This window comes from Diospyros lotus, chromosome 13 (assembly GCF_014633365.1).
Source record: "Diospyros lotus cultivar Yz01 chromosome 13, ASM1463336v1, whole genome shotgun sequence".
Taxonomy (NCBI): domain Eukaryota; kingdom Viridiplantae; phylum Streptophyta; class Magnoliopsida; order Ericales; family Ebenaceae; genus Diospyros; species Diospyros lotus.
In genome coordinates this window covers 6,522,678-6,547,511 of record NC_068350.1, presented here as the reverse complement: position 1 = coordinate 6,547,511, position 24,834 = coordinate 6,522,678, and the positions used below count along the sequence as shown (strand labels likewise).

The following is a 24,834-nucleotide window of genomic DNA, read 5'->3' as shown; positions in this document are numbered from 1 at the left end:
ACTCCTTTGCCTTTAACTGGCAAAACCCCAGCTTCAGTACCTATTATATGTAAATATACTTGGGTGAGCTCACGCTCAATAAGAGTATCCCAAATACGAAGAAAATGGCAAATCACATGCTTGAAAATCATATGCATCACATAATATTTGCATGGTCATGCTTGTAATCCATGGAAAATGCAAAAACCATCCCTAAGCTTCACAAACCAAGCCCAGGACACCAAGTCCTTCCATGGCCCCAATCCAATCTAGGGTTTTAACCACCAACTAAAGGGATATACAAACCCAATCAAACCACGGATAAACTTTTAACATAAAGCTTTAAACAGTGATTTTTCACAAGACATGCAAGCATACATAACTATTAAGCAACTAAAATATGCATTTTCTTCACCACACCAACTCGATCATATCTATCTCTACCACATACCTCACTAGGGGTTTAGCCCTATTGCATCAAACAGGATGTTTCCGTACATTGCTCACTACCTCCTTTTAAGTCACCCTTGGCTCACAAGATCCTTTCGGATCATCCTCCAAGCGCAGGGTGGACAAACTTGGGTATACTTCCTAAGTGTTCCTTGAAACTATCTTCAATCTTTACACCGGCATCATTATGCAACTATCCTCAGTCCTATTCCCACGTATTATGGTCGCTCTCAAGGGCATCTCATACAGTTGTTTTTTTCTTGTGACTCTCTTTGTATCTTTTTCAACCATCCCATTGGGTTCCACACTCTCACCAGTTATAGCCTCATGCCACTTGCCAACCAAGTCCTTTCTATGCCAGCCTTTCAATTGTCCTTCGCATTCTTGTCATCCATTGGCATCAGACATCATCATCAGGCACCAACACCGACTTATGGGTCCCTTGAAACTGCATTAAAGCATGGTTACGAGGAAAATATCATAATTTATGATGCATAAGGATCAAAATCTTCAAAAGGCAATGTTTACACTGGCTATCAACCAACACCACCCTTCTCCTTGTAGCATAGGGATTAGCCATGTAAATGATTAATACTAAGTTGATAGGAAAGTTCAATTAGAACTCTATAAGATTAGAAGTATTGTATATATGGAATGCCCACAGCAACCAAACAACATGATCTACAAACAGGTTTTGAAGAAGGGAGTTTGAGATATTTCAGTGGTATTAAAAGAAAAGGCTGATAGAGTATGAATAAATTGAGGTAATGATTTTCTCGCAAAAAAAAAAAATCATGGAGTGATAAATGGTCATAATTTGAAAAATAAAGAATGTGAAAGCCAAACGCGATGGGCTGGCATGTGTGTCATTGACCAGTTTTATTGTGCTAGCAATAAGAAACTAGTTGATTCAGGTCTTGGGTGCCAAAAAGGAGAAGAGAAAAGTTAGAAAGGCCTGGGTTGGAATGCAAAGAAGGGATACGATTATCTTGTATCAGTGAATGTGTATCAATGAGAACATGACCAACGTGAACGGGATGAAGGTTTACATAAAAAGAAAATTGGCAATGCATATACATGAACTACATGTAGATCATCAATCAAGTGTAAATGAACACTTTGATAGTCTGACATTAACAAATTTCTTTTTCTCTCCAACTATCCTAGTTTGTATTAACAGTAATATAATAAGGGTATGAGAACATCTTTTTCAAGAACTTTTCCTCTCTCTGACTATCATTGGGCTTGGGGTAGGGAGGCAGGAGGAAGATAGAAGCATCATTCTTAATGTTTCACGGAGTATATTAAGCAGTTACAGAGAACATACCTGAAAGCAATTTGATATCAGCACAGCACTGAATGTAATCCATGAGGAATGTGTGTTAATTATAAATATCCCACCCCATACGAAGCTTTAAGAAATCTTAGTGCATAATACCAATTCTTGAAACAAAGCAAAATCCAAAAGGATGGTTTCGTCCCCCCCCCCCCCAAAAAAAAGGCATGTCTCAACGAAGTGAACAGATATATATGCTAACAAAGTTGTGAGAGATGGCCACTGATACAGAGTATGATAACATTCTTCATTTTGTAATTTTCTCATCTGCATTATCCTTGTCAAGCTTGATGAATCGATCAGTGTCATAGTTTAGTCACAATGCAAATGGAAGTACACTACTGAACTAATAACTGGATATATGAGTGCATATCACAACATATGCCTACATTCTTAGTCATGCTTAAGCTCTTCAACATTCTCATTAACCACATTAGTTCACCATCATCCATGTCAGGCATTTAAAAGACTTACAAAGCAGTAAACATTTTTTATAATGTTTAGAAGTAAAAGAAGAACAATCAATATAACTGTGTTCACAAGTAATCAGAGTACCTGTTCTCTTTTTTTCTCTGTTACTGACATCTGGCATCCATAGTCGTCTTCACCGATTCACGCATTTTACAAGTTGGAAGTTTCACAATTCAATGATGAGTCGCCCCATACAGTATTGCATAGGAAATAATGAATCTTCAATTTGAAATAAGCAATTGAAATTTTCAAGACTACATGATAAAATTAGTCTTCATTCATAATTTTATCAATCACCCAGTTTGACCTAAGATTGTGAGCTCCAAATGGTTTTCAATTGTGCAAACTTATAGACCGTACTACAAATGCAAAGAAAATAAAAGAAAAAAAAACGGTGATATCAGTATCACAGAGGATGTTTAGAATAAAAAAAATTGCTTGGATTGACTCCATGGATCCAGTTGCACAATCAAAATGGAACATCCTTCCAAAGACAAAAAGGTTTAGTCACAAATCATCAGACATAGCAATAATCAGAACATGGCTAAAGAAACTGCAGAAAATGTTGGTCACTAAAAACATGTTATGGAGCAAATTTAAGAGACACGACTAATGTTTTAATTGAATAAATTTGCAAAGCTTATTTAATAATAAAGTCATCAGACAATAGATTGTCTCTTAGACAAATTTCTCCATCCTATCATATCATCAAAGAGAATGCGTTCCTCAAACACAAGCATATTTGATCAACTCTTAGAAGAAACCAAATTGTTCTATAAGTTCCCCAAGGAGAACAACAAAAAGCTGGCACAAAAATCTTAACCTCATTCACTGTATGACAATTGGAAGTTAAAAAAGAAATAGAAAACAAAATATCTTATGTTTTCTCCTTTATTTGGGGAGGAGAGGAGTGAGTCAAGCAACATGATGTACAATGAGCTCATAAAAATGTACATTTGCAGGAGATAGCACTCACTGAAGACTGCCGTCTTATGTTTTCCTTCCAAACAATTCAATGAAACAGGACAAGAAAAAAAATAACTTGGAACCTACAAGATTAATCCATCCTTAACAAGTTGCTCCAAAGCAGCTGCCACATCTGACATAGAAGGACGATCACTAGGATTTTCCCTCAGTGTGAGCTCTGCTATATCAGCAAGCTTAAGCAGGGGTTCAACATTTCTTGGAAGAGCCACAAATCTATCAATAAGAGCAGCTGCCTTACCCCTTCTAATTAGGGGCACTGCCCAGTCAACTATACTTGGGGGCGTGCAATCTCTATCATAAGCTTTTCTCCCACTAAGAATCTCTAGCAGCACAATACCAAAGTTGTATACATCATCTTTCATGTCTGAATTAACATCCCTCTCGTTTGGCGTAAGAAGTCCAAAATCTGCAATTCGTGCACCCCATTCAGCATCCAGAAGAATATTGGAACTCTTAACATCCCGATGAACAATTGGGGGCACAACCTCCTTGTGAAGATACTCAAGCCCTTTTGAAGCCTGCATTGCAATCTTCAACCTGAGGCTCCAATTAAGTGGAGAAAGCCCCCCATGGAGATGATCGTGAAGTGTTCCATGGGGTATGAACTCATATACAAGCAACCTTTCCCCCATCTCTGCACAGTAACCCAACAAGTTCACAATATTGCTGTTCCAGACATTACAGAGGATTTCTAACTCCATTTCAAATTCCCGGCTGTTTGTGTGAATTATTGTAGCTGCATTTGCCCTCTTTACTGCTACATGCCTCCCATCCACAAGGACGGCTTTATAAACAAAACCATAGCTTCCTCTGCCAAGCTCATTGAACTCCTTGAATCCATTGGTTGCATCTTTTAGTTCCGAGAGTCTGAAAACTTGAGCAATGCCTGGACACGGGGCTGCAGGAGCAGTAGGACGTGGATCTGCAGTTGTCTCCTTTTCTAACTTGGGTTTGCCAATGCAGGAGACGAATTGTTTATTCCCTTCCCTGTTTTTGGTGGCAATCACACGGGATAAAACACAGCAGATAATTACCATAAAGATAAAACCTGAAGCAGCAGACCCGATTATCAGAACTAGTATACGTAATTGCTTGCTGTGGTTCTTCTGCTTTTCTGGCAATGATTGGAGCTCACACACATCCCAACAGGAACTATTCTGGCAGAGAGAGCAAGCTGTGCATACTCTATCGGCATTCTCACTACAGGAACTAGAAGGGAAAAACCCTTGAGAACAGTTCAATCCACAAGGTGAACAAATCTGGAGATCTTTCCGAACACATAAACTGGTTAGATCTGGCTCATTCAGGATGCTTGCATTAAAGGAAAATTTACCTTCACCACAAGGACCTGGACTACATAGACCTGGGCTACACAACTGCAATGGAGGATCATAATCCAGTTGCCGCGATGAGTTAGTGAACCAGCAATCAAGTACCAAATTATCTTCTCTAATACCACATGTAATAAAATCAGATGAAGCAATCGCAAAGAACCCAGAACCCTTTGGAATGGAGGATGAGTTCAAGCTCCCCCAACACTCAACCTCATGGTTATCCATTCGAATCCCACAAAAATGTTCTGCACCAGCTGCCAATGACACAAACTGAGTTCCAACCGGAGAAGCAAGAAGCGTTTTACCAGTGCCCCAACACTTGACCTGCCTGGAGACTTCTGAAACACCACAGAGAGTAGCTATTCCTGAAGCTAAGGCTTCAAAGTTCTCTGATGCGGCTGAAACTCCCAAGTTGGCAGACTTTGGTCCCCAACAAACCATTCCACCTTCTCTAACACTACCACAACTGAATCCTTCGCCGGAAACAACTTTTTTGAAAACAAGCGTACTAACATTGGGATCATAAAACAGAGCACTCTGTTTTGAACTCAAACTGTTATCTGCTTTTTTGACAATGTCCCAGCAGTCAACAGTTCCCAAATCGTTATCAGAATAGTACGAGCCCCTAATAGCACAAACATGATCTTTACCGGCAGCGATTTGCGAATAGACAGTTGTTTGGAAGGTGGGGGGAATGAGATCAGTACTCGAACCATTCAAACTCCAGCAGTACGCTTGCGAGGAGCTCGACAAAATGCCGCACATAAACCCGTCGCCGCCGGATAGAGCAGCCATGGAAGGGATGTAGGAGGAATACACCGACGGGTTCGGGGACGAGGGAGACGGAGATCTGGTGGCGTTCTGGCCCCAGCAGATCACAGCCTGCTTGCCGCTGGCGTCAATGGCGCAGAAGAAGGCGTCGGCGCCGAACGCGGCGGATATAGGCCCCATCGAGCCGAACCCAGATGCGAATCCGGCGGCGAGTATGAGGAGAAGCAGAGACGTAAGCAGGAGAAGAGCTGGAGAATGAACGAGCCCGGAAAGGGTTCGGCGGCGGGTCGTGGTCATTTCTGGGTGATGGACCAGTGAGGATAAGTTGGAATGGGTACGGCTTTCATGGAAGGAAGAGAAGAAAGTGGCCGTTTGGGCAGTGGCTTGAGGAAGATGGAGTTGGGAAGATGACGGGGGGAAGTGAACGTGGCTGTCGCCATTTTTACAGTTACGTTAGACCGTCGAAGCTTCGGTAAGTGAAAACTACTACTGCTTGACTCAGAGGCAGTTAATGGCCACTGTAAATTAAGGAAGGAGAGAGAGAGAGAGAGAGAGATTGTGCATTAGAAATTATTTATTATTATTATGGGAGTTTGTTAAAATAAGTAAGATAAGGTGGTATTAAGATAAGATTGTGATACTTTTCGGACTAAGATATGAAATGGTCAAGTTAAGGTCGGAAAGTATTTCAAAATTTCTATCAGACTGATTGTTAAATTTTTTAGAATTCATTGATAACTGTATTTTTTCTTTCCATGTGTTTGTTAATACATATGATAAGCATCAAGATAAAAGTTTTTTTTTTTATCAAAATATCCCTATTATCAAATTTATGATTAAAATAGTATTTTATGATTAATATGAATTGTCAAAAAAATTAAGATTAAAATTAAAAATAATATTTTATTTTCTAAATTCATGTTCAAAAATAAATTTAAAAAGAATTGAAAAGTATAAATAATAATTGTTAGAATTACAATAATTCTACCTAGATAATTAAAAATGGCCAAAACATATCTTCATAATAGATAATAAAATATAAAATTAAATAAAATAATTTAAAGATTGATGAAAGGAATTATATTAGTTAATAAAATATATAGAGAGAGAAATTTAAATTTTAAAAATTAATGAAATGAATAATGTCATTTAAATTTAAAAAATTGTTAAAATATATAATAATTTTAAAATATATTAAATAATATTAATTATAAGAGTTAAATAAATAATTTTTTTAATAAATTTAAATATTTAAAATGTATTAAATGACATTAACTATCTTACAAGGGGCAGATAAGTAATTGAGTCTTATCTTGAAAAAGCCAGATAAATTTATCGGAGAAGGGAGGTCAGATAAATTTATCTTGAAAGAGCGAGATAAGAGATCATATGAAACCTTTTTCAGAAATGGTCAGATAAGCTTAACAAACACGTTAGAAAAATCAAACATCCGGAATGTTTTCCATATCTGACATTTTCTCTCTCTTATCTTGATTAACAAATACCCCCTTAGGAAGATAATGTAAGTAACTACTTGGAGGTTATCTTGTTTGGTCGGATAATATAACGTTTGTTCAACATATGTGACTAAAATAAGAGAGAGAATACGGGTTTGAATGTGAGTTTCACCTCTCGTAGATGTTTGTATTAGACAAATTCAACGCGAACATGAGAATAGATCTGAGTACTTAGATATAGATAATTTTAAATTTAAGATAAAAATATAAACATTGATATGATTTTTTATTTTATTTTTTCTTTCCAAAAATAAACAAATGTGTTTATTTGTCAGTTCTATAAAATGAAAATTAAAAAAAAATGGTAAATCAAATGGCTGCTTTCTACAATTTCATATAGCTTTCTTCTTCACAAGTAATTAATTAATGTTAGAGATGCTAACTAGCAAATAGTAATAATAATAATAATAATATAACGATGGAGATATTAGGTTACGTATTAAATTATATCTGAAAAATGATTGCAGCAATTATTTTGGTCACATTTTGCATACAAAAATCTTAAAAGAATATATATTTTACATAACTATTATATAGTTGGCATTAATTTATTTGATACATATCACATATAAAAAGTGTCCCACTTGTTACTGGAACAAGTAGTAGCATTAATTTTGAGCCTGATTTGGTGCTGGGAATCCAATTTCCTAATCTCTAGATTCTCTACATGTAAGTCATGTTTTGCATTAATTAATTAATTTCACCAACCTCTTATGCCACCCAATCAAGTTACGGTCATTCTTAAAAAAATAAAATTACTTTCTATATTTAAATCAATCAAACTTTAAGAATCAGGTGACAATTCATTATTTTTAAGTATTAAATAAAAAATAAATAATTAAATTAATAGACAGATCGTTGCGTAAATACTCTATGCCCACATTCTCACTCATGTAAAGTCTTCAAAGTCTCGTAAAGGAGTGGAGAGGTGCAACCCTACTCATGTACATTACACTCCCCAACTCGTTCATGTGTACTGTATTTTTTTGTGTAAAAAGATAAGTAACATCTATGATAATATAATCTTTCATTATTCAAGATATACAATATAGATAATTCAAACAACTAAACATCATTTATGAGATCACCCTGATTGTTACACTAATCTCATGCTTTGGATACGCTGATCACTCCAAATCTATCACAACTATTCAAAAGAGAGAATGCATATCACTCTCTCAATATCAAGATATATAATGTACATTCAGAAATACATAGAAGATAAGGACTCTAAATAAGAATTAATATAAAATACTCTCTCGAGATAGAGGTATGATTATTTTCAATTCTTGAATACTATTCAAGCAACTTGATTTAACCAATTATTCACTCACATAAAACTCTTAACTTAGACATCAAAGTGTCTTTTTAAAAATTGCAACATTCTATGATTTAACCGTGCATAGAGAACAATAACTTTATTAATGTAGATTCTCGACAACATCATAATTATTTAATAATTCTATCAAATTAACTCTTTAAATTAGATTTACATTATAAAGGGTATTTTAAAATTTAATAAAAATACACAAAGATTACGTTAATATAATAATATAGTATTATAATTACAATGCATATTTTGCTTGAGGTACGGATATGATTAATATGTAGGTATGCTTTCTTCCCTGCTCAACCGAACCCAGGTTGCCCCTCGGAATAAACCAAATGCTGCTGCTGCTGCTGCTGCTGCTACCCCTTCTGGGGATCCGAGAAAGATTGTCATTTCAAAGGCTAAAACTCTGAGAGAGAGAGAGAGAGAGAGAGAGAAATAAATGAGAGCAACCATGAAAGGAAAAGAAAGCAATAATAGCCAAAACGTGACTAAACAATGCAAAGCACATCTCGCGCGCCGTATATAGGAGGCTGACAATTGAATATTGGTGCAGAGCAGTTTACTGGTGCCATAAACAAATGAAATGGGCCAGTCCTAGAAATCCTAAACCCTCATCGTCACCAGCATGCTGCTTCACATGCTTGCTTGCTTTGGTCAATTAATAACTTCTAATGATCCACAGTTCCTCTTCTGTCCTCTTTCAGTCAAACATAAACAATTGGGGTCCTTCCAAATCTTGCACAAAATTGAATCTCCTTTTGATTGGATGCTAGAGGGAGGCAAGAGGCCCATGTGCCAAATTTGAAGGGGGACAACTTAAATGGGGATACCCAATTGGAAAGTTCAATGAATGAGGAATGGAAGGGACATCCTCTGCCCATGGTGTTGAATGCGATATTGCTAGTGAGAAATCAAATCATCAAACATGCATAGACAGACAGTAACTGTTTAAGATGTTTGAATGAAAAAAAACACTTACCAGTAGTTGTTGAAGTAACATGACTAATTCAGTAATTCTTCACTCTTAAAACTCATGAGCCAATGTAATAAATGGGTATTAAATATTTTTTTTATCAAGTACTAGACTTGAACCTGGTTGATCCTCAAGTAATATGTTGTGTTCTATTGTCGGAATATAAGGGGAGGCTGGAAGATTCGAGATGATTTGATGGAGCCCAGTAGTTGAGGGTGGCTGACTCATCCAGCATGTGCCCTGTTTCTAGCTCCAGCGATAGGCATGCAATTTAAACTTGGATTTTTGGTCTACTTGAAGATTTTCCGAGATATTTTAGGCCTGAAACAGAGATTTTCCAAATTGGACAACAAACTTCAGCTTCATCTGGATCAGGGTGGATCCTCTTGAATAGAAACGTGTAAATGATGTTTTATGTAATTAATTACCAGTTGCCAGATGTGATGTGAGGATTAAATAGAAAGAGGAGACCAGATTTTTTAACACTTGAAACGCAGCATGAAGTTCCTAATAGAAAGAACACTTGGGCAGAGGGTTCACTTACAAGTTTGCCCCTATTTGACTATTCCTTTTATATAAAGGGAATTGGAAGGCAAAAAAGTGAAATCGTTGTCTTAAGAAACAAGACAAATTAAGAGAGCAAGAGAAGAATATGGTACGTGACAGAAGATAAAACACAACCCTGCAGGCTGCTGCCTCCTCACACAAGTAGTGATCTTCTTGGTCAGCGGAGTCCACTCAAAAACATGTGAAATGTAAGAGAGAGAGAGAGAGAGAGAAGCAAAAGTAGCTGTCAAGGGTCTCACAGGGAGACGATTTATTTTTGCTAGAGCTGAACGAAGAGATTCGTATTATAAATCATACAAATTTAAGTCCATTCATTAGTGATATTGTCGGGCAAAATGCACTAAAATCTTCAACACCGCCCTCCTCATTGTCTACAGACTCCAGCTGCGAGCAAATCCAGGGTCCACGGATGTATAATAATGAATTAATGATAGAGCTACACTGATTAGATTAAAAGGGGCAACATATTTGACTGAGAGAAACTTATTTAAATAGTATTTATTAATTAAAATATAGATTGAAAAAGATAAGATAAAAGAAATTATTTTATTTTTTTATTATTTTCAATATATTTGTTAAATTTATATGATAATCCTTAAAAAGGAAGTCACTTAATAGTATTTGAGTGCAAAAAACTTATTTTTTAATCAACATATTTGAGTGCGAAAAACTTATTTAGATAGTATTTGTTAACTAAAATATAGATTAAAAAAGATAAAATAATAAAATCATTTCAAACTTTTATTATTTTTAATATGTTTGTTAAATTTATATGTCAATCTTTGAAAAAGAAATTATGTGACTTTTTATCTATAATTTTTTAAATATGCTTATCTCCCTCCTTCAAATAAGCATATTTTAAACTTTACATATAAGAAAAAATGACGTATATATCCTTCAGTGTATTATAAAAATCTTAAAATATTTTTCAATCTTATTTTAATCATTTCATTTCTAGGTTCAAAAAATATTCAAAACTTATCTTCATACAAATTTAACTTATTTATTTTAATAAACACTAGCTTAACAAAGTCGCATCTATGTTTTTCTGTGGTTTCTAGGCTTAGGCCTAGTCTAAGTCAGGATAGGTCAACTGGCTTGGGATGTCAATTGTATTGGGCTCAAAGGCCTAAATAAGTAGTGTGTTTGGGCTCAAATTGGGTGGGGTTAGACCAGATTGGGCCTGGCACCAGGCTGAGATTTCTAGGGTGGTCTGGTTTCTAGTCATTTCTATTAATTTAAAAGGCTGAGAAATGCAAAGATAAAGACATATATTTAGTGAAGATTTTATCCTTCTTTTAGGTTTTAGAAAACTTAAGATATCATACTCTATTCTCAGTTCTCTTGTAAGTAAATTTTCATTGAATTGTTCTCTTGTTAATTTTATTTATTTATTATTAAATAATTATTATAATTTACCACATCAATTCGATACATTGGATGTAAATTGTAGCCGTGAAATGGGGAGGACACACAAATTAAAGAGAAAGTAAGTAAACAAACACAAAAGCACTTGCTGGTAATATATTAATATTAAAATGCTAACAACAACATGACCCACGAGCCCACAGCACAGCAGCAGAGCAAACAAACAGACAAAAGAGAAAGGTAAGACGGAATCCAGAGCAAGAAAATGATAACAATGGCGGCACCGGCAAGACAAAAACCAGTGCCCCAGCACTTCTTATTTACAGCTTCTCTTTCTTTCTTTCCCCATCCATGGCCCCAATTAATTCCCCCTCTTAACCTCAAGATTACCAAGTTCCCAGTTCTTCAGCTTCAACAAACGCATGCGATCAGGCGGTGCTCCTGAAGGATCCCAGAGCTTTCACCGCCCCAGCTCGGAGGATGTACTGGTGGTAGAAGGCGGCGACAGCTGCGCCGATGAAAGGCCCAACCCAGAAGATCCACTGCAACCATACCATCGCATTCAAATTTAACATGCGTATATATGTCCTATTGAGATTGATCATAAAGCTAAGGAGCGCGTATTAATTTAGCATATATACCTGGTCATCCCAGGCCTTGTCTTTGCCATAGATCACAGCGGCTCCGAAGCTTCTGGCCGGGTTGATGCCGGTGCCGGTGATCGGGATTGTGGCCAAGTGGACCATGAACACTGCGAATCCAATGGGGAGTGGTGCCAAAACCTGCCATCGAAACCATTAACATTTTAATCACTATTCACGCAGAGAATTTCATCCAATTCGATTCGGTCCAATTCTATCAAAGCTGATTTTCCAATTCTACGTCAAAATCTTGATGAATCTGTTGGTTTTGAGAAGGCAAATGCCAAATGGCACTACTTACAGGGACATGGGAATCTCTGGCGTTTCGCTTGGGATCGGTGGCTGAGAAGACGGTGTAGACGAGGACGAAGGTGCCGATGATCTCAGCTCCGAGTCCGGTGCCGGTGCTGTAGCCGGGGGCGAGCTCGTTGGCGCCCCCGCCGTACCTGACGTAGTAAGCCTTCTGGAACGCCTTCACCAGCCCACAGCCGCAGACGGCTCCCAGGCACTGAGCCACCATGTACATGATGGCTCGGACCAGCGACACCTTCCTCGCCAGGAACAGCCCGAATGTCACTGCTGGGTTAATGTGGCCGCCGGAGATGCCGGCAGTGCAGTAGACGAGGATGAAGATCATGCCGCCGAAGGCCCAGGCGATGCCGAGGATGCCGACGCCTCCGCAGGGGTCATTGGCCTCGGCGGGGTTGGTCTGGCTCTTGTAGCCGATGACGGTCAGGACGGTGATGTAGAGGAAGAGGAGGGTGGCAATGAACTCGGCGATGATGGCCCTGTAGAAGGACCACTGGGTCAGCTCCTCGGGGTCGATGAGAGGGGCCGGGGGCGGGTCCTGGTAGTCCTTGGCAGAGAAGGCACCGCCATGCTCGCCGACTTCAACGTCCTTGGCCATGGAAATTAAGGGATATGGATAGTGAATTAATTCTCTTGGCGGGCGGGAGTGAAGAAGAAGAAGAAGAGAACGATGTGGGGGGAGTGATGAGTGAGTGAGAGAGAGCAAACGGCTATTCTATTCTATTTATGGTGTGGTCTTGACTCTTGTCTTGAGTTGCCGCCCCATTTCCTATTATTATTATTATTATTAAAAGTGGAACCTTTTTTTATGTCATAACCCACATATGATTGTGAGGGGGCTCAAGTGTAAGTGTAGGTAGGTGTATTATCATATGTTTGTTGCTAACCTCTTACTCTCAATTAAATATTAATGGATAAAATTAATGATAAGATTAAATAGTAATAATAAAATTAAACAATATTGTTAAAGTTTTAAAAATTAAGGGATGTTATTATTTAATTAAACTTCATGGTGACCTATCACCGCCCATCGTTAAGAAAATGTAATTTAAATTTTGTTTTTAAAATAAAAATTAAGATTTTTTTTTTTTAAAAAAATGATTGCGGTTCAGGAGATGACACTTGTCATAACCAAGGAAATAGGGCGACGCACGATTCAGAGGTATTTGGAGGACAGGTCACTTCATTGGAAACCGACCACACCGTCGGCCATCAGCCACCAGCTATCAGCCCATCAAATTATTATTATAAAATATTCGCCACAGCCGACCCGCCGCCACCGCCCAACTCCGTCCAGCCACCTTTCGCCACGTCACCCCCTCCTACAATCATTCATACGGTCTAATTTGGTTAAAAATGAGAGGGAAGCTTATGCCAGCCAGAGAATACCTTGTTTCTTTCTTTATGTCTTTTATATTATTTAATTTAAGAATTTAGAGGGCTTCTCTTCTCTTCTGCATTTAAAGATGACCATTACAATTGAAATTATGGGAAATCAAATCGAAATTAAATCGGTCAATGCGGTTAAAAACTATTTGACTGGATAATAATTTGGTTCGGAGAAAAATCGAACACTGTTTCAATGGGTATAGTTTGATTATGGTCAGGACCAGCCCTGGGCATAAGCTGCTTAGGCAGCAGCCTAGGGCCCATGCCCATTTTCAGCCAACAAGGGGCCATGTCTATTTTAATTTTCAAATTTTAAATTAATTAACAAAATAAAATTAATTAAAGATAATAAATTTAAAAATAAAAAAGACGTTAGCGGCCATGCCTATTTTAAACCATTGTAAATTTTTAATTAATCTCAATCTCTCACATTTCTTTTATCAATAATTAATCCCATGAGTATCAATATAATTTTTAATTAATCTCAATTTCTCACATTCCTTTATTAATAATCAATTTCATTTCTATGCGCCTGGTAGTAGTACCCATTCCTTTACAACTATTCCATGCATTTTTAATTAATCTCAATCTCTCCCTTATATGATTGTATCACAACTATTTCCATGCATTTGGCTGTGGTCGCTACTCTATCGTCTTTCTAAGTTTCACTCCTTCTCAATTTTTTATCCATCCATTATCACTGCATCTGCCATCAATTTGCACAGGCGTAGGTCCTCAATCCAATTGATTTCATAATTATGCATTCTTTTTAGTGATTCCATTTTCGTCCTCATCATCCTGTTGTGTGATTTATCAGTTATGTCTTTTGATTTTTTTTATTAGCCCTTAAATTACCAATTAATTTTGTGTTTATATTTTAATATTTGTGATCTCTCTCTTATTAGTGAATCTACACTAATAGATTGACGTTATGTCTATTGAAAAACATATATTGGAAAAAATTAATTATAATTGTTTAATTATTGATTTTTCATCTAAAACTACTAAAAAGGTAAATTTAAAGTGAAATATTGTGAATTTTATATAATAATTTTTTATTTATATTAATTTTATTTTTAAATATAGTCATAGAGGGCCAGATAAAAAATTTAGCTTAGGGCCCCTATAATCTCAGGGCCGGCCCTGGTTATGGTTTTCACTAAAATCAAACCAAAACCTAAACCGAAACCGAACCGAATGGTGGGTAATCGAACCGAACCGAATATATATATATAATATTATATATATAATATAATATGTATAATATATATAATATATATTATATACAACCTCGTCCACCTGAGCCCAACCCACCCCAGCCCAATTGCCTTGCTTGCAAACCCTTCTCCCCTTCTCTTCTCCTTTCTCTCTCAACCTCGCTCTCACCCTCGCTGCCTCTTGCTCGTCCGCCCACTCTCGCCCTTGCTCTCTGCATGTCTCTTGCTCTTGCTAGGGCTTGGCTTGTGCTCTCGCTTGCCCTCAATCTCTCTCATCATTTTTGTCTCATTTCTCTTGCTCCTCCGCGCGAGCTCACCAATCGCCCTTACTCTCTGCATCTCTCTTGCTCTCGCTCGCTCTCAATCTCTCTCACCCTCGTTGCCTCTCGCTCTCTACCTCATCTCTCTTCATATTAATTTATTTTTTATATTTATAATTTTGTTAGATGGAGTTGGCTCATTCATTTCAAATGGATATGCATCAATTTACGAAGAATATATTAATGTTGTTGATGAAGGTATTAACTTTCGTAGCTAATTTTTTTTAGCTTAAATTACAATTTAATTATGTACATATTAATTTATTGATCTTAACAATTGTAGGTTTGAAAATGTGATTTTATATCCAATAAGTTTTGTAACTTTATGCAAGAATAAGGTAACTTTGTTAGAATTTATCTTTGTTTGTTGTGAAATTATAAAAAAAATTTATGAATGCTATTTGTCTTTATTTGTTGATATGGATTAAACTAAAAAATCATGGTTAAACCGAAATCAAACCGAAACTGAATGGTTTGGTTATGGTTTTAAAAATGGGTAATGGTTTGGTTTTGATTTTAATAATTTAAGTTTGGTTTGGTTTTAATTTTGGCAAAAATCGAAACCAAACCGAACAATTGCCGACCCTATCTAGATTCTAGTCTTTCAATGGGTATTAATAAAATATTTTACATCCATCACTAACATTGTCCACTTTAGAGAGTTCGATTTTGTTCACCCACGGGTGACCACCATCGTCACTATTTTTAAGGATTAAAAACAACAAAATGACTATATGAGATAATATTTAACTGCTATTTTATTATTTTTTACCCTAAAAAATAGTGAAGGTGATGGTCACCCCGTTAAAGGGGTGAACAAAATCGCACTCCATTTTAACCAGCACCAGTACGTAATTACATAATTTTATTTTATTTTTTAAATAACAAAACTTGAAATCCTAGGTGGTGGGGGTTGATAAAAAGAGTATAAAAATTAAAAAAAATGAAGAATATATAGTGGGTTGAAATTGGATAATCATAAATAGGTCAGACCAAATCTGCAAGGGAAGGGCTGAATATGGGGGATTGTAACCCGTGCCGAGTCCCCTGAATTAGCCCCCGTCTCTAACTTATCTCTATATTCCATTTTTTATTATATTATAAATAAATCATTTTTCTATTTTTAACTTGAATCAAAATTTGTGTGTGTTTCAAGACACATTTTCTGTTTCTCCATATTTCATTTATTTATATTTATAAACTTCAATTATATTTATTTTACTTTATTTAAAATTTTAACACATACAATAAAAACATATATACACATACACATAAAAAAATTAATAATTAAATATACACATACACAAAATTAATAATTAAATACATAAATTAATAAATAAAAACACAAAAATACGCAAATCGATCAATTCCATAGAAATTCCCCAAACAATTGGAGAAATCGATTCAGACTGCACATATATAAATATACACATCGATTTAGTCCTCATTTAATATACATATACACAAATCAATTTGATCGCCATTCAACACAAATAAGCTTGGAGAAGATGACCAACTCCTCGTCGCTAACACTAGATTCAACTGTCATTTTGCTCGTCATTGTTACTGGTGGCTGTCGCCAGTAATCGTTACTGTTGTTACTTTTCGTTGTCGTTGTCAGTAGTCACTATCACTCTTATTTATTCGCTGACATCTTCTTCAAATTTCAAGACCAACAACAAAAAGTCAATGGAGGAATAGAGTTGAGGAAGAAATTTTCACTTCTCAACTGTAGAGAGTCATTTGAAGATTTATAAAAATTTGCTGAGATAATTACTTAGATGGGGAGACTCATTAGAGATAGATAGATTGTAGCTATTTTCTCCTCAAATTTTGGCTTAAGGAGGATTTGGCGTTTGCGTTGAAAATGGCCCAAGTAAGAAGCCGCACGCTGTATCATTACAGTTACATCCTCTCCACGTGACCTCCCTGGCCATGATATTAAAATTATATATATTAATTTAGACGAAGGGGATTAGAAAATATATATAACACATTGGCATGGTAACTCAAGTCAATTTTAAGTCATATATTATGGATCGATGACTAGTTAATCGGTAATTTGATTTTGACTATCCAATCGGATACTAAGAATTAAGAATTAGAACTCTACTCATGCATTGTCCCAAAAAGAAATCAAGTAAGGAATACTAAGGATATCTAATCATCTCTTGAACCACAATTGGCAACGGTGGCTAATGGGAGCCGGGCACAGGAGTTTAGTGAATTAAAATAAAATAAAAAGTTATTGGCAAAGAAAAGCAACAAGCAAGGAGAACTGAGTTGTGCTATTGGTAAATAATAGTTTCACAGATTGACTTACAGAGGAAATTCTATTCATAGCTAAATTTTTGCTCTTCACAGTCATAAATAAAAATAAAATTATAATTATTTTTAACTACTTTTATTATTCCTCGTAGTCACTTATATTTCAAAATTACCCTCTCTCACATATCTCATATCTCGCGCACACTCACAACCCACACATCACCTTCTCTACTTGCTGTCGTTTTCTTTGCTATGTCGTCTACTGTTTGTTTATCGTTTGAGTTATCTCATCTTACTGAAATTTTTAAGTAATGAATTTAGATTTTCGATTTTGCAATGAGTTTAAATTCAGAGATTTCAAAATAATGAATTTGGATTTTCGATTTTGCAATGAGTTTAAATTCAGAGATTTCAACGCACGATGGAAAAATTCATAGTTCCCAAACCTTATATCTTTAATTTTCTTATATTTTATTTTTTATACAAATATTTGAAAAAACTTAATTTTTAATTAAATAATGCTAATTAATATTTTTTTATACTTAATTTTTTATTTAAGTATTGCACTTAAATAATTTAATTTTTAAAATAAACAAATACATATTTTTTTACTTAACTTTTTTAATCTAATAATAGATTTCCCGAACCCGTGGGTTCGAAAAATCCGTAGTTCCCCGAACTCACAGGTTTAGGGAACATATCTTTTATTTTTTTTTATTTTATATAATTGTATTAACATATTTTTTAATATAACATATTTTATATTAACATATTTTTTTATACTTAATTTTTTATTTAAGTATTGGATTCGAATAATTTAATTTTTTAAAAACACAAATATATAGTTTTTTACTTAATTTTTTTTATCTAACTATGGATTTCCTGAACTTGTGGGTTCCGAAAATCTATAATTCTCCAAACTCATGGGTTCGGGGACCATATCTTTTATTTTTTTATATTTTATATTTTATGAAATTATATTAACATATTTTTTTAATATAATATATTTTATATTAACATTATATTAACATATTTTTTTATACTTAATTTTTTTATTTAAGTATTGGACTTGAATAATTTATTTTTTTAAAAATAAATACATATTTTTTCATAAATTTTATTTAATATCATGTTTCCCGAACTCCAGGGTTTGGGGAAGCTAGAATTTTCCGAACTCTAGAATTCGGGGAAGCCCATCTTCGCCGAATCCTGGGGTTCGGGAAACATGGATTTTCCCGAACTCTAGGATTTAGGGAAGCCCAACTTCCCCGAACCTTAGGGTTCGAGAATCTTGAGGTTTCTCAAATTCAACTTCTCGACCTCTTATAACAGACACTAATACATACATACATACAGATATTACTATAACTCTCAAAACTCATTTATTTGTCTATCAAATGATTTGTGGTTTTTTTTTTTTAAGTAGTTGTTATATTCCTCGTCAAACTCTATCCACATCGTCGTCAACATTTGACTGTAGTAATCTATGGCTAATTCCGACTGGTTGAGAGAAAATAATTGAGTAATGGTGGACGTGAAACAATAGAAATGAGTGACCTATCTGCTATGGTGATGAGAAAATAGTTTTGCAATGGCGAGTATAAAATAATAAGAAATTAATTACAGAGTTTAGACGGTGAGAAAAAGTATGATGGTAGATGGTTAGGTAATGTGGGTAGTTGAACATTGAATAAAATGAAGGGTAAAATTGAATTTTTGTTCAAGGCTATTTTAGGTATATTAGAAAGTGACTGCGAATAGAATTTCCCGACTTACAGGGATAACTAAACGACCATCCCTATGATAAATGACTCAAATAACCCAAAATCATGGATAGTGAAACTTTGTCCTTTATCGTTGCTATCAAATTTCTAAGCTTGATGGCTCTTCCCATGGATACCTACCCAAAAAAATAGAAAATATTAAGGATGGATAGAGAAATGAGTTACCGGGAGAAAGAGAGAGACATAGAGAGATGAAAATGGATATGGTTTCTTAAGGAGGGATATGATTAGGTATTATATAAAGAGTTATGGTTCGTCGTCGGGGAAGGGGTTGTGGAGGAAGCAATTTGTCCCATTTTTTGTGTCGTTGGTGGAGAATAGTGGCTTCACCGGTGGTTGGTTTGCTTGTGTGGTTGCTAATGGAGAATGCTGCCTTTGCTGGTGGAGAAAGATAGGTTTGGCCGATTTCCCTTTGTCCCACCTTCTGTCTCCATTTTCTCATTTAGGTCCAATATATCACCAATTTATCATGATAAATTGCTCCAATCTATATCCAAAATATCGCGATATATCTCACCCGTAAACAAATATGTGAAACTCATTTTGTACAAATATCATTGTTCTTCATCCAATAACCGTATTGTTGTTTTATTTTATTATGGTTTTTGTTGTTGCTCAATTAAAATAATGAATTTATAGATAAAAAATTGCCTTAGGATAACTCATGGATTATCTGAATGATAAGTGACTATCGAGAGCGATGGATGAGTCCCCCAAGTGGATTGAGAACGATGAATGACCTCTTCGAGTGATGGATGACTTGTCTAAAAAGAAAATTGATTAGAAGCACAGGTGAGAATCCTTACGCAGGCCCTCAGATATTTAAGTTAGCCTCTCAAAAGTATAGAATAATCAAATATAAGAAGGAAATGCAAGTGTCAGAGATAGCATATTGAATGAGGGTGGAAGACCCCTCTATTTATAACGATGGAAGAGGTTATCAAGTGTCTGGTGACCCAATTTTCTCGACAAGTAACTCAAAAGTAGTTTTGATCGAGTCTTATAGGGGTGATGGCTCGTAGATTGAAGGCGTGGGCATAAGGGTGTGCCCATGGTGTAACGACCCGTTAGAGAGCCTAGTATTTATTTAGAAATTAGTTAATTAATTATTGAAATAATTAATTAAGAGAATTTGTCATTTAATTATTTAATATGGCAATTTAGATTTTTTATAGTGAGAATAGTATTTAAATAGCATTTAATTCTTTATTTATTATGGAAATTAAATGCAAAGACTCGAGGGTCATTTAAGGATTTGATTATTAAAAATTTAATTGTTAAATAGAATTATTATGAATAAGGGATTGAGATATCCTTACGTGAGGAGGATTCAAATTGGAAGACTCCTAGTTGTATAAGGAGATTGTGAGGGCTTTTAGAGTTGTTTTCTCTCTCTCTCTCTCTCTCTCTCTATATATATATATATATATATATATATACTCCCGTAGCATTAGTTCTTCACGCCGTGAAGAGTAGAGATCGCATAGAATTAAGAAGTAGAGAGTTTAAGAAGTAGCAACAATGAGTTCAAGCTTTGCATAGAAGGCTCTCGTGAGATTATTGAGTTGATTAAGGAGATCATAAGGCAAGTATCCTATCTGTAGTTCTTTCCATTATAGATTTATGTTAGTTCGTTCTCAATTTATTCAAGAATGCTTCATTGAGTTTCAGATTATACAGATACGTATATATATATATATGGGTTACAATGAGTTTATATCAGTTCATGCATAATTTTCTTTGTAGCGATTCAAGTTAATATCATTGTTGAATCATCCCTAGAATTGTTTCATATCAGTTGGGACTTGTTTTCCCAAGTTTTAATTCGGAATAGTGTAGTTTTATTAAGATTTGTTTAAGAACGGAGTCTCTGTGTTCATTCGTTTCTAGGTTTAAAAGTTGCAGACATCTGGATAAGTTTCCTCATATCCGAATAGATTTTTTAGAGCATGTGAGTAACATCCGGATAAATTGTAGGCTATCCAGATGGGTCAAAAAGTTTTATGTGAGTGACATCCGGATAGTTTTTGTTCATATCCGGATGCTTAATTTTCGTATCCGGATGTGTCCATCAGTGATTGTGAGTAGTATTCGGATGCCTTGAGTTGTATCCGAATGTGTTTAATTGTTTGTGAGTGATATCCGGATGCTTTGTGTCGTATCCGGATGAGTCTAAGGCTTTTTGAGAGTGATATCCGGATACCTTATGTTGTATCCGGATGTGTTCAAAAATGTATGTGTCTTGTATCCGGATGGGTCCTTGCTCATCCGAATGTCTCTCACAACCCACCCAAAGTTTCATGTGTCTTGTATCCGGATGGGTCATTACTCATCCGGATGTCTCTCATAATTCCACTCAATTCATGTGTCTCATATCCGGATGGGTGAAATTCATATCCCAATGGGCCTAGGATGTATAATACTCAAACCGAAATTCCATCTTTTCTCTTATTTGGTTTCAATATCTTCAAAACCCCAAAGTTAAGCGTGTTAGGGTGAGGGTAATTCTATGATGGGTGACCCCACCGGGAAGTCTTCAAGTTACAATAAATAAATCATTAAATAATTAAATAAATGTGAGAAAATATTACAATTCAAGGGAAAATACGAGTAAATCTTTATATTTCAATATATTAGATGAGATTACCTGTTTAGCAATTAATTTGACATGATCAGCATTATTTTGTGAGTTTATGTGCATACATCTTAGTATGAGTATTGAGCATGACTTTCTATGGAACACTACATATCGTGTGCTAACATGTGTGTGAGCATTGCATTATGCGTGCCAGACGACTAGTCCGCAGGGATTCCACTAGTTTCAGTTTCAGTTTGTGTGTCGCTCGCCTGATGTCGACTAAGGAGCTAGGGGCTTATTGCCCACAATATGTGCTTATAGTTTTTATATTTGCATAATTCAGATCAGTCAGGTATGTATTATAGTTATGTGGGCCTAAGTGTCAAAGTTGCATACCTGCATTTAGTTTACAGTTTATGTGCATTATATCTTGTAAATGCAATCTAGTGATTATTATATCTCTCAGTACAAGTTTAGTAAATATGTTTCTAATATTGATATTCTTCGATTCAGTTTCAGTTATTCTTTCCAGCTTGTTACTTGCTGAGCTTTGTAGCTCACCTTGTACTCTTCACCATTCCAAGTCCTAACGGGGGAGTACCAGATGTGGGGCCTAGCAGTAGTGTCCAGTAGTGTGTGTACGTAAAGCCACTCAAAACTAAAGATGTCTGGGAGTTTATTAGTTGGTATTTTATCAGTTTAGATTTATCTTATATTTCAGTTTAGGGATTTTTCCTTAGATGTAGTTTACGGTTTTCAATTGATGTTGACTCGAAGTTTTATTTTAGTTGATTGAGATATTCATTATGGTATTAGATTTTAGTTTATCAGTTATTTTATTTTATTCTCCGTAGCACTTCTTCTCGAGTAGATCTATGAGAAAGGGGTGTTATATATGGCACTTTCTAGTGAGGGTCACTCGAGACACCCCTGAGTGAATTTATTCGGGGATATGAGCATGGGAAACCCCCGTGTAAGGGTCACCCGAGGGTGCGAGCATGGGTGCAGGTCCATGCATGGCTGCGTAGGGCACCAGGGGAGTTTTTAATTTATCTTTTAGAAATTATTATTAATTTTTTGTTTTTTTTAAAATACAAAAATTCAAACCACGTGAAAGTCTTTAAGTATAATTTATCTTAAATTTTTTTTATGCTTTTGTCAATTATGCACTAAATTCCTTTAACATTTATAATTTGAAGTACATTTATAAAAATATAATCATTAACCATAATCAGTTTTTAAATCTAGGTAAAATTTTAATTTATCTTTAAGAAAAATAAAAATCAATTAATCAGAGATATAAATGAAATCTAATTCATTTTTAAACCACATAAACAAATTAGTCTCTAATTTATTTTTAAATCATGGAAAGAGGGCAATATCTAAATAATTGAATATTCTTTTTTTCCTCAATAAATAAGGCTTTGATTGAATTTTCAAACCCACAATTCTTTAATTTTTTTATTTTTTTCAATAAATATAATTTTTAATTAAATTTTCAAATACTATATATATGCTTCTAATTTCAAAATTTTGAAATTAATTTGCTTTGTCATAAACTGATTCACATTACAGAACTATTTTTAAAACGATTATAATATTTAAAAGTATTCATCTACTGTTTCTATTATTTTGTTAAATCTTTTCAAAATTTTTGAAAGCAAAGGCAAATAATCAAATAATATTATTTTTTATTAAAAATTGAGCTATTTTGTCCTATCAAATTATCAATCAGTGTAAGTTTCCACTGGTTAAGGATAAATTTGATATTTTTACTTTTAATTGATTTGTAATAATAGAATTATGTATAATTATTTAAGATTAATTGGGACATTACGATTATTTTTTTTAGCATATAAATTTATTTATTTTGTTAGAAAATAATGTCAAAAGAGATTTCAGTCAAAATAAAATTACAAGAGGATTAAGTATATTTAATGAAATACTAAAAAGTAAGTATATTTTATAATATATTTAATAAAAAATTTAAAATAGAAAACCAAAATAAATGGAAATAAAATAAATATATTATATCCTCTGTTATGTTTAAAGTATTGGTGCAATGATCCCTACTCGAATCAGGTGGAATTTTGAAACGAAAGAGATCATTTTTTCTACTAATAGTAGATAAATTACACACACCTGTACCTGTAACCCCTAACATTTCACCTTAAATAAACACAATTTTAATGTCTTTTACGTATAATTTTATTTCCCATTTTGTTATCTAATTTTACAATGCTTGATCTCTTTAATTTTATACAAACCCTAAACCCTACCTGGTATCATTTTTCTCGTTTACTGACTAATTGCAAACTAGGAGAAATTTCTCAACGCTAGAAGGATGGAGTGAATTGCTCAAAGTCTCGATCCACTAGCTAGCGGAGTTGACAGATTCGATCAACGCAAAAACATTAGAAAAAAACTGATAAACAACATCTAATCCAATGTGATGTAGCCGCCACAGCGCACCTACTACCGTTCCAATCGTAGTAGTGCGTAATTGAACAAAGCCAGTGGAGTCGAATGGAAAAATAGGAGAAATTAACAGGCAGAACTGATTTTGTTCTTATAATCATCAATAATGAAAGTGCCGTACATCAAAAAGGCACAGAGATCGAGCTCGACATTGATCCGTCGGAGCTCTCTGTTGGAATTAAGGAGAACAAAAACCCTAACCTAAAAATTAATCAATCGCCTGCATCGACGTCGTCCTCTTCGGCTATCGTCTCGAGCGCCGGAGACGAAGAAGGCTTGACAGGAGAGATGAGGAGCGCCGGTGCTGCCTCGGTCCAGGAAGGCGACTGGATCTTAGCTCTGACCGATTTCGCCATAGAGAGAGAGAGAGAGAGAGTTACGGAAGAAGGAGGAGACTAGTGGGAGGAGTTTGTTGAGGTGTGGAGCGATTCGGTGGGCATTTTATAAGCGGGAAAGAGGGAAGCTTCATGTGATGTGCTGTGGAGGAGTGAATGGTGGAAACTTCATACGCGTTGCAAGACAACGTGGGGATTAGGCACACGTGCATTGCGCCAGTGAATTAATAAAATAAAATTAAAAATAAAAATCACGAACAGCAGCAGCAGCAGCATGCCAGCAGCTTCCACCTCCGTGCATATGATTTGTTTATAAACTACTTTTTGACTAAATTTCTCATTCAATTTTTAGTTCCTTTCTCATTTTTAAGACCTATTTTATTAATGATCACAATTTCTATGTATTTGTTTTGTTTTGAATTTTTTTTA

At 35.1% G+C, this 24,834-nt stretch overlaps 2 protein-coding genes across 2 annotated transcripts; both read right to left on the bottom strand.

Moving 5' to 3' along the window:
* Window positions 1-3,046: 3,046 nt before the first annotated feature.
* Window positions 3,047-5,796, bottom strand: LOC127788300 (serine/threonine-protein kinase-like protein CCR1). The gene has a single exon (XM_052316430.1). The coding sequence runs from the start codon at window positions 5,623-5,625 to the stop codon at window positions 3,286-3,288; it is 2,340 nt and encodes a 779-aa protein (XP_052172390.1). The 5' UTR covers window positions 5,626-5,796; the 3' UTR covers window positions 3,047-3,285.
* A 5,416-nt stretch (window positions 5,797-11,212) lies between these two features.
* On the bottom strand, window positions 11,213-16,523 carry LOC127788801 (aquaporin PIP2-4-like). Its single transcript, XM_052317415.1, has 4 exons — window positions 16,476-16,523; window positions 12,029-12,751; window positions 11,728-11,868; window positions 11,213-11,628 (listed from the first exon to the last, which is right to left on the bottom strand). Exons 1-4 carry the CDS (start codon window positions 16,521-16,523, stop codon window positions 11,515-11,517), a joined length of 1,026 nt encoding a protein of 341 aa, XP_052173375.1. The 3' UTR covers window positions 11,213-11,514.
* Between the last annotated feature and the right edge of the window lie 8,311 nt (window positions 16,524-24,834).

Coding starts and splice junctions, on each gene's coding strand:
- LOC127788300 (XM_052316430.1), bottom strand. CDS start 5,625: ATGACCACGACCCGCCGCCGAACCCTTTCCGGGCTCGTTCATTCTCCA.
- LOC127788801 (XM_052317415.1), bottom strand. CDS start 16,523: ATGACGAGCAAAATGACAGTTGAATCTAGTGTTAGCGACGAGGAGTTG. Junction 12,752..16,475: donor GTGTTAGCGACGAGGAGTTG/GTCATCTTCTCC, acceptor TAAATAGAATAG/AATAGCCGTTTGCTCTCTCT. Junction 11,869..12,028: donor CCAGAGATTCCCATGTCCCT/GTAAGTAGTGCC, acceptor TTTCGATGGCAG/GTTTTGGCACCACTCCCCAT.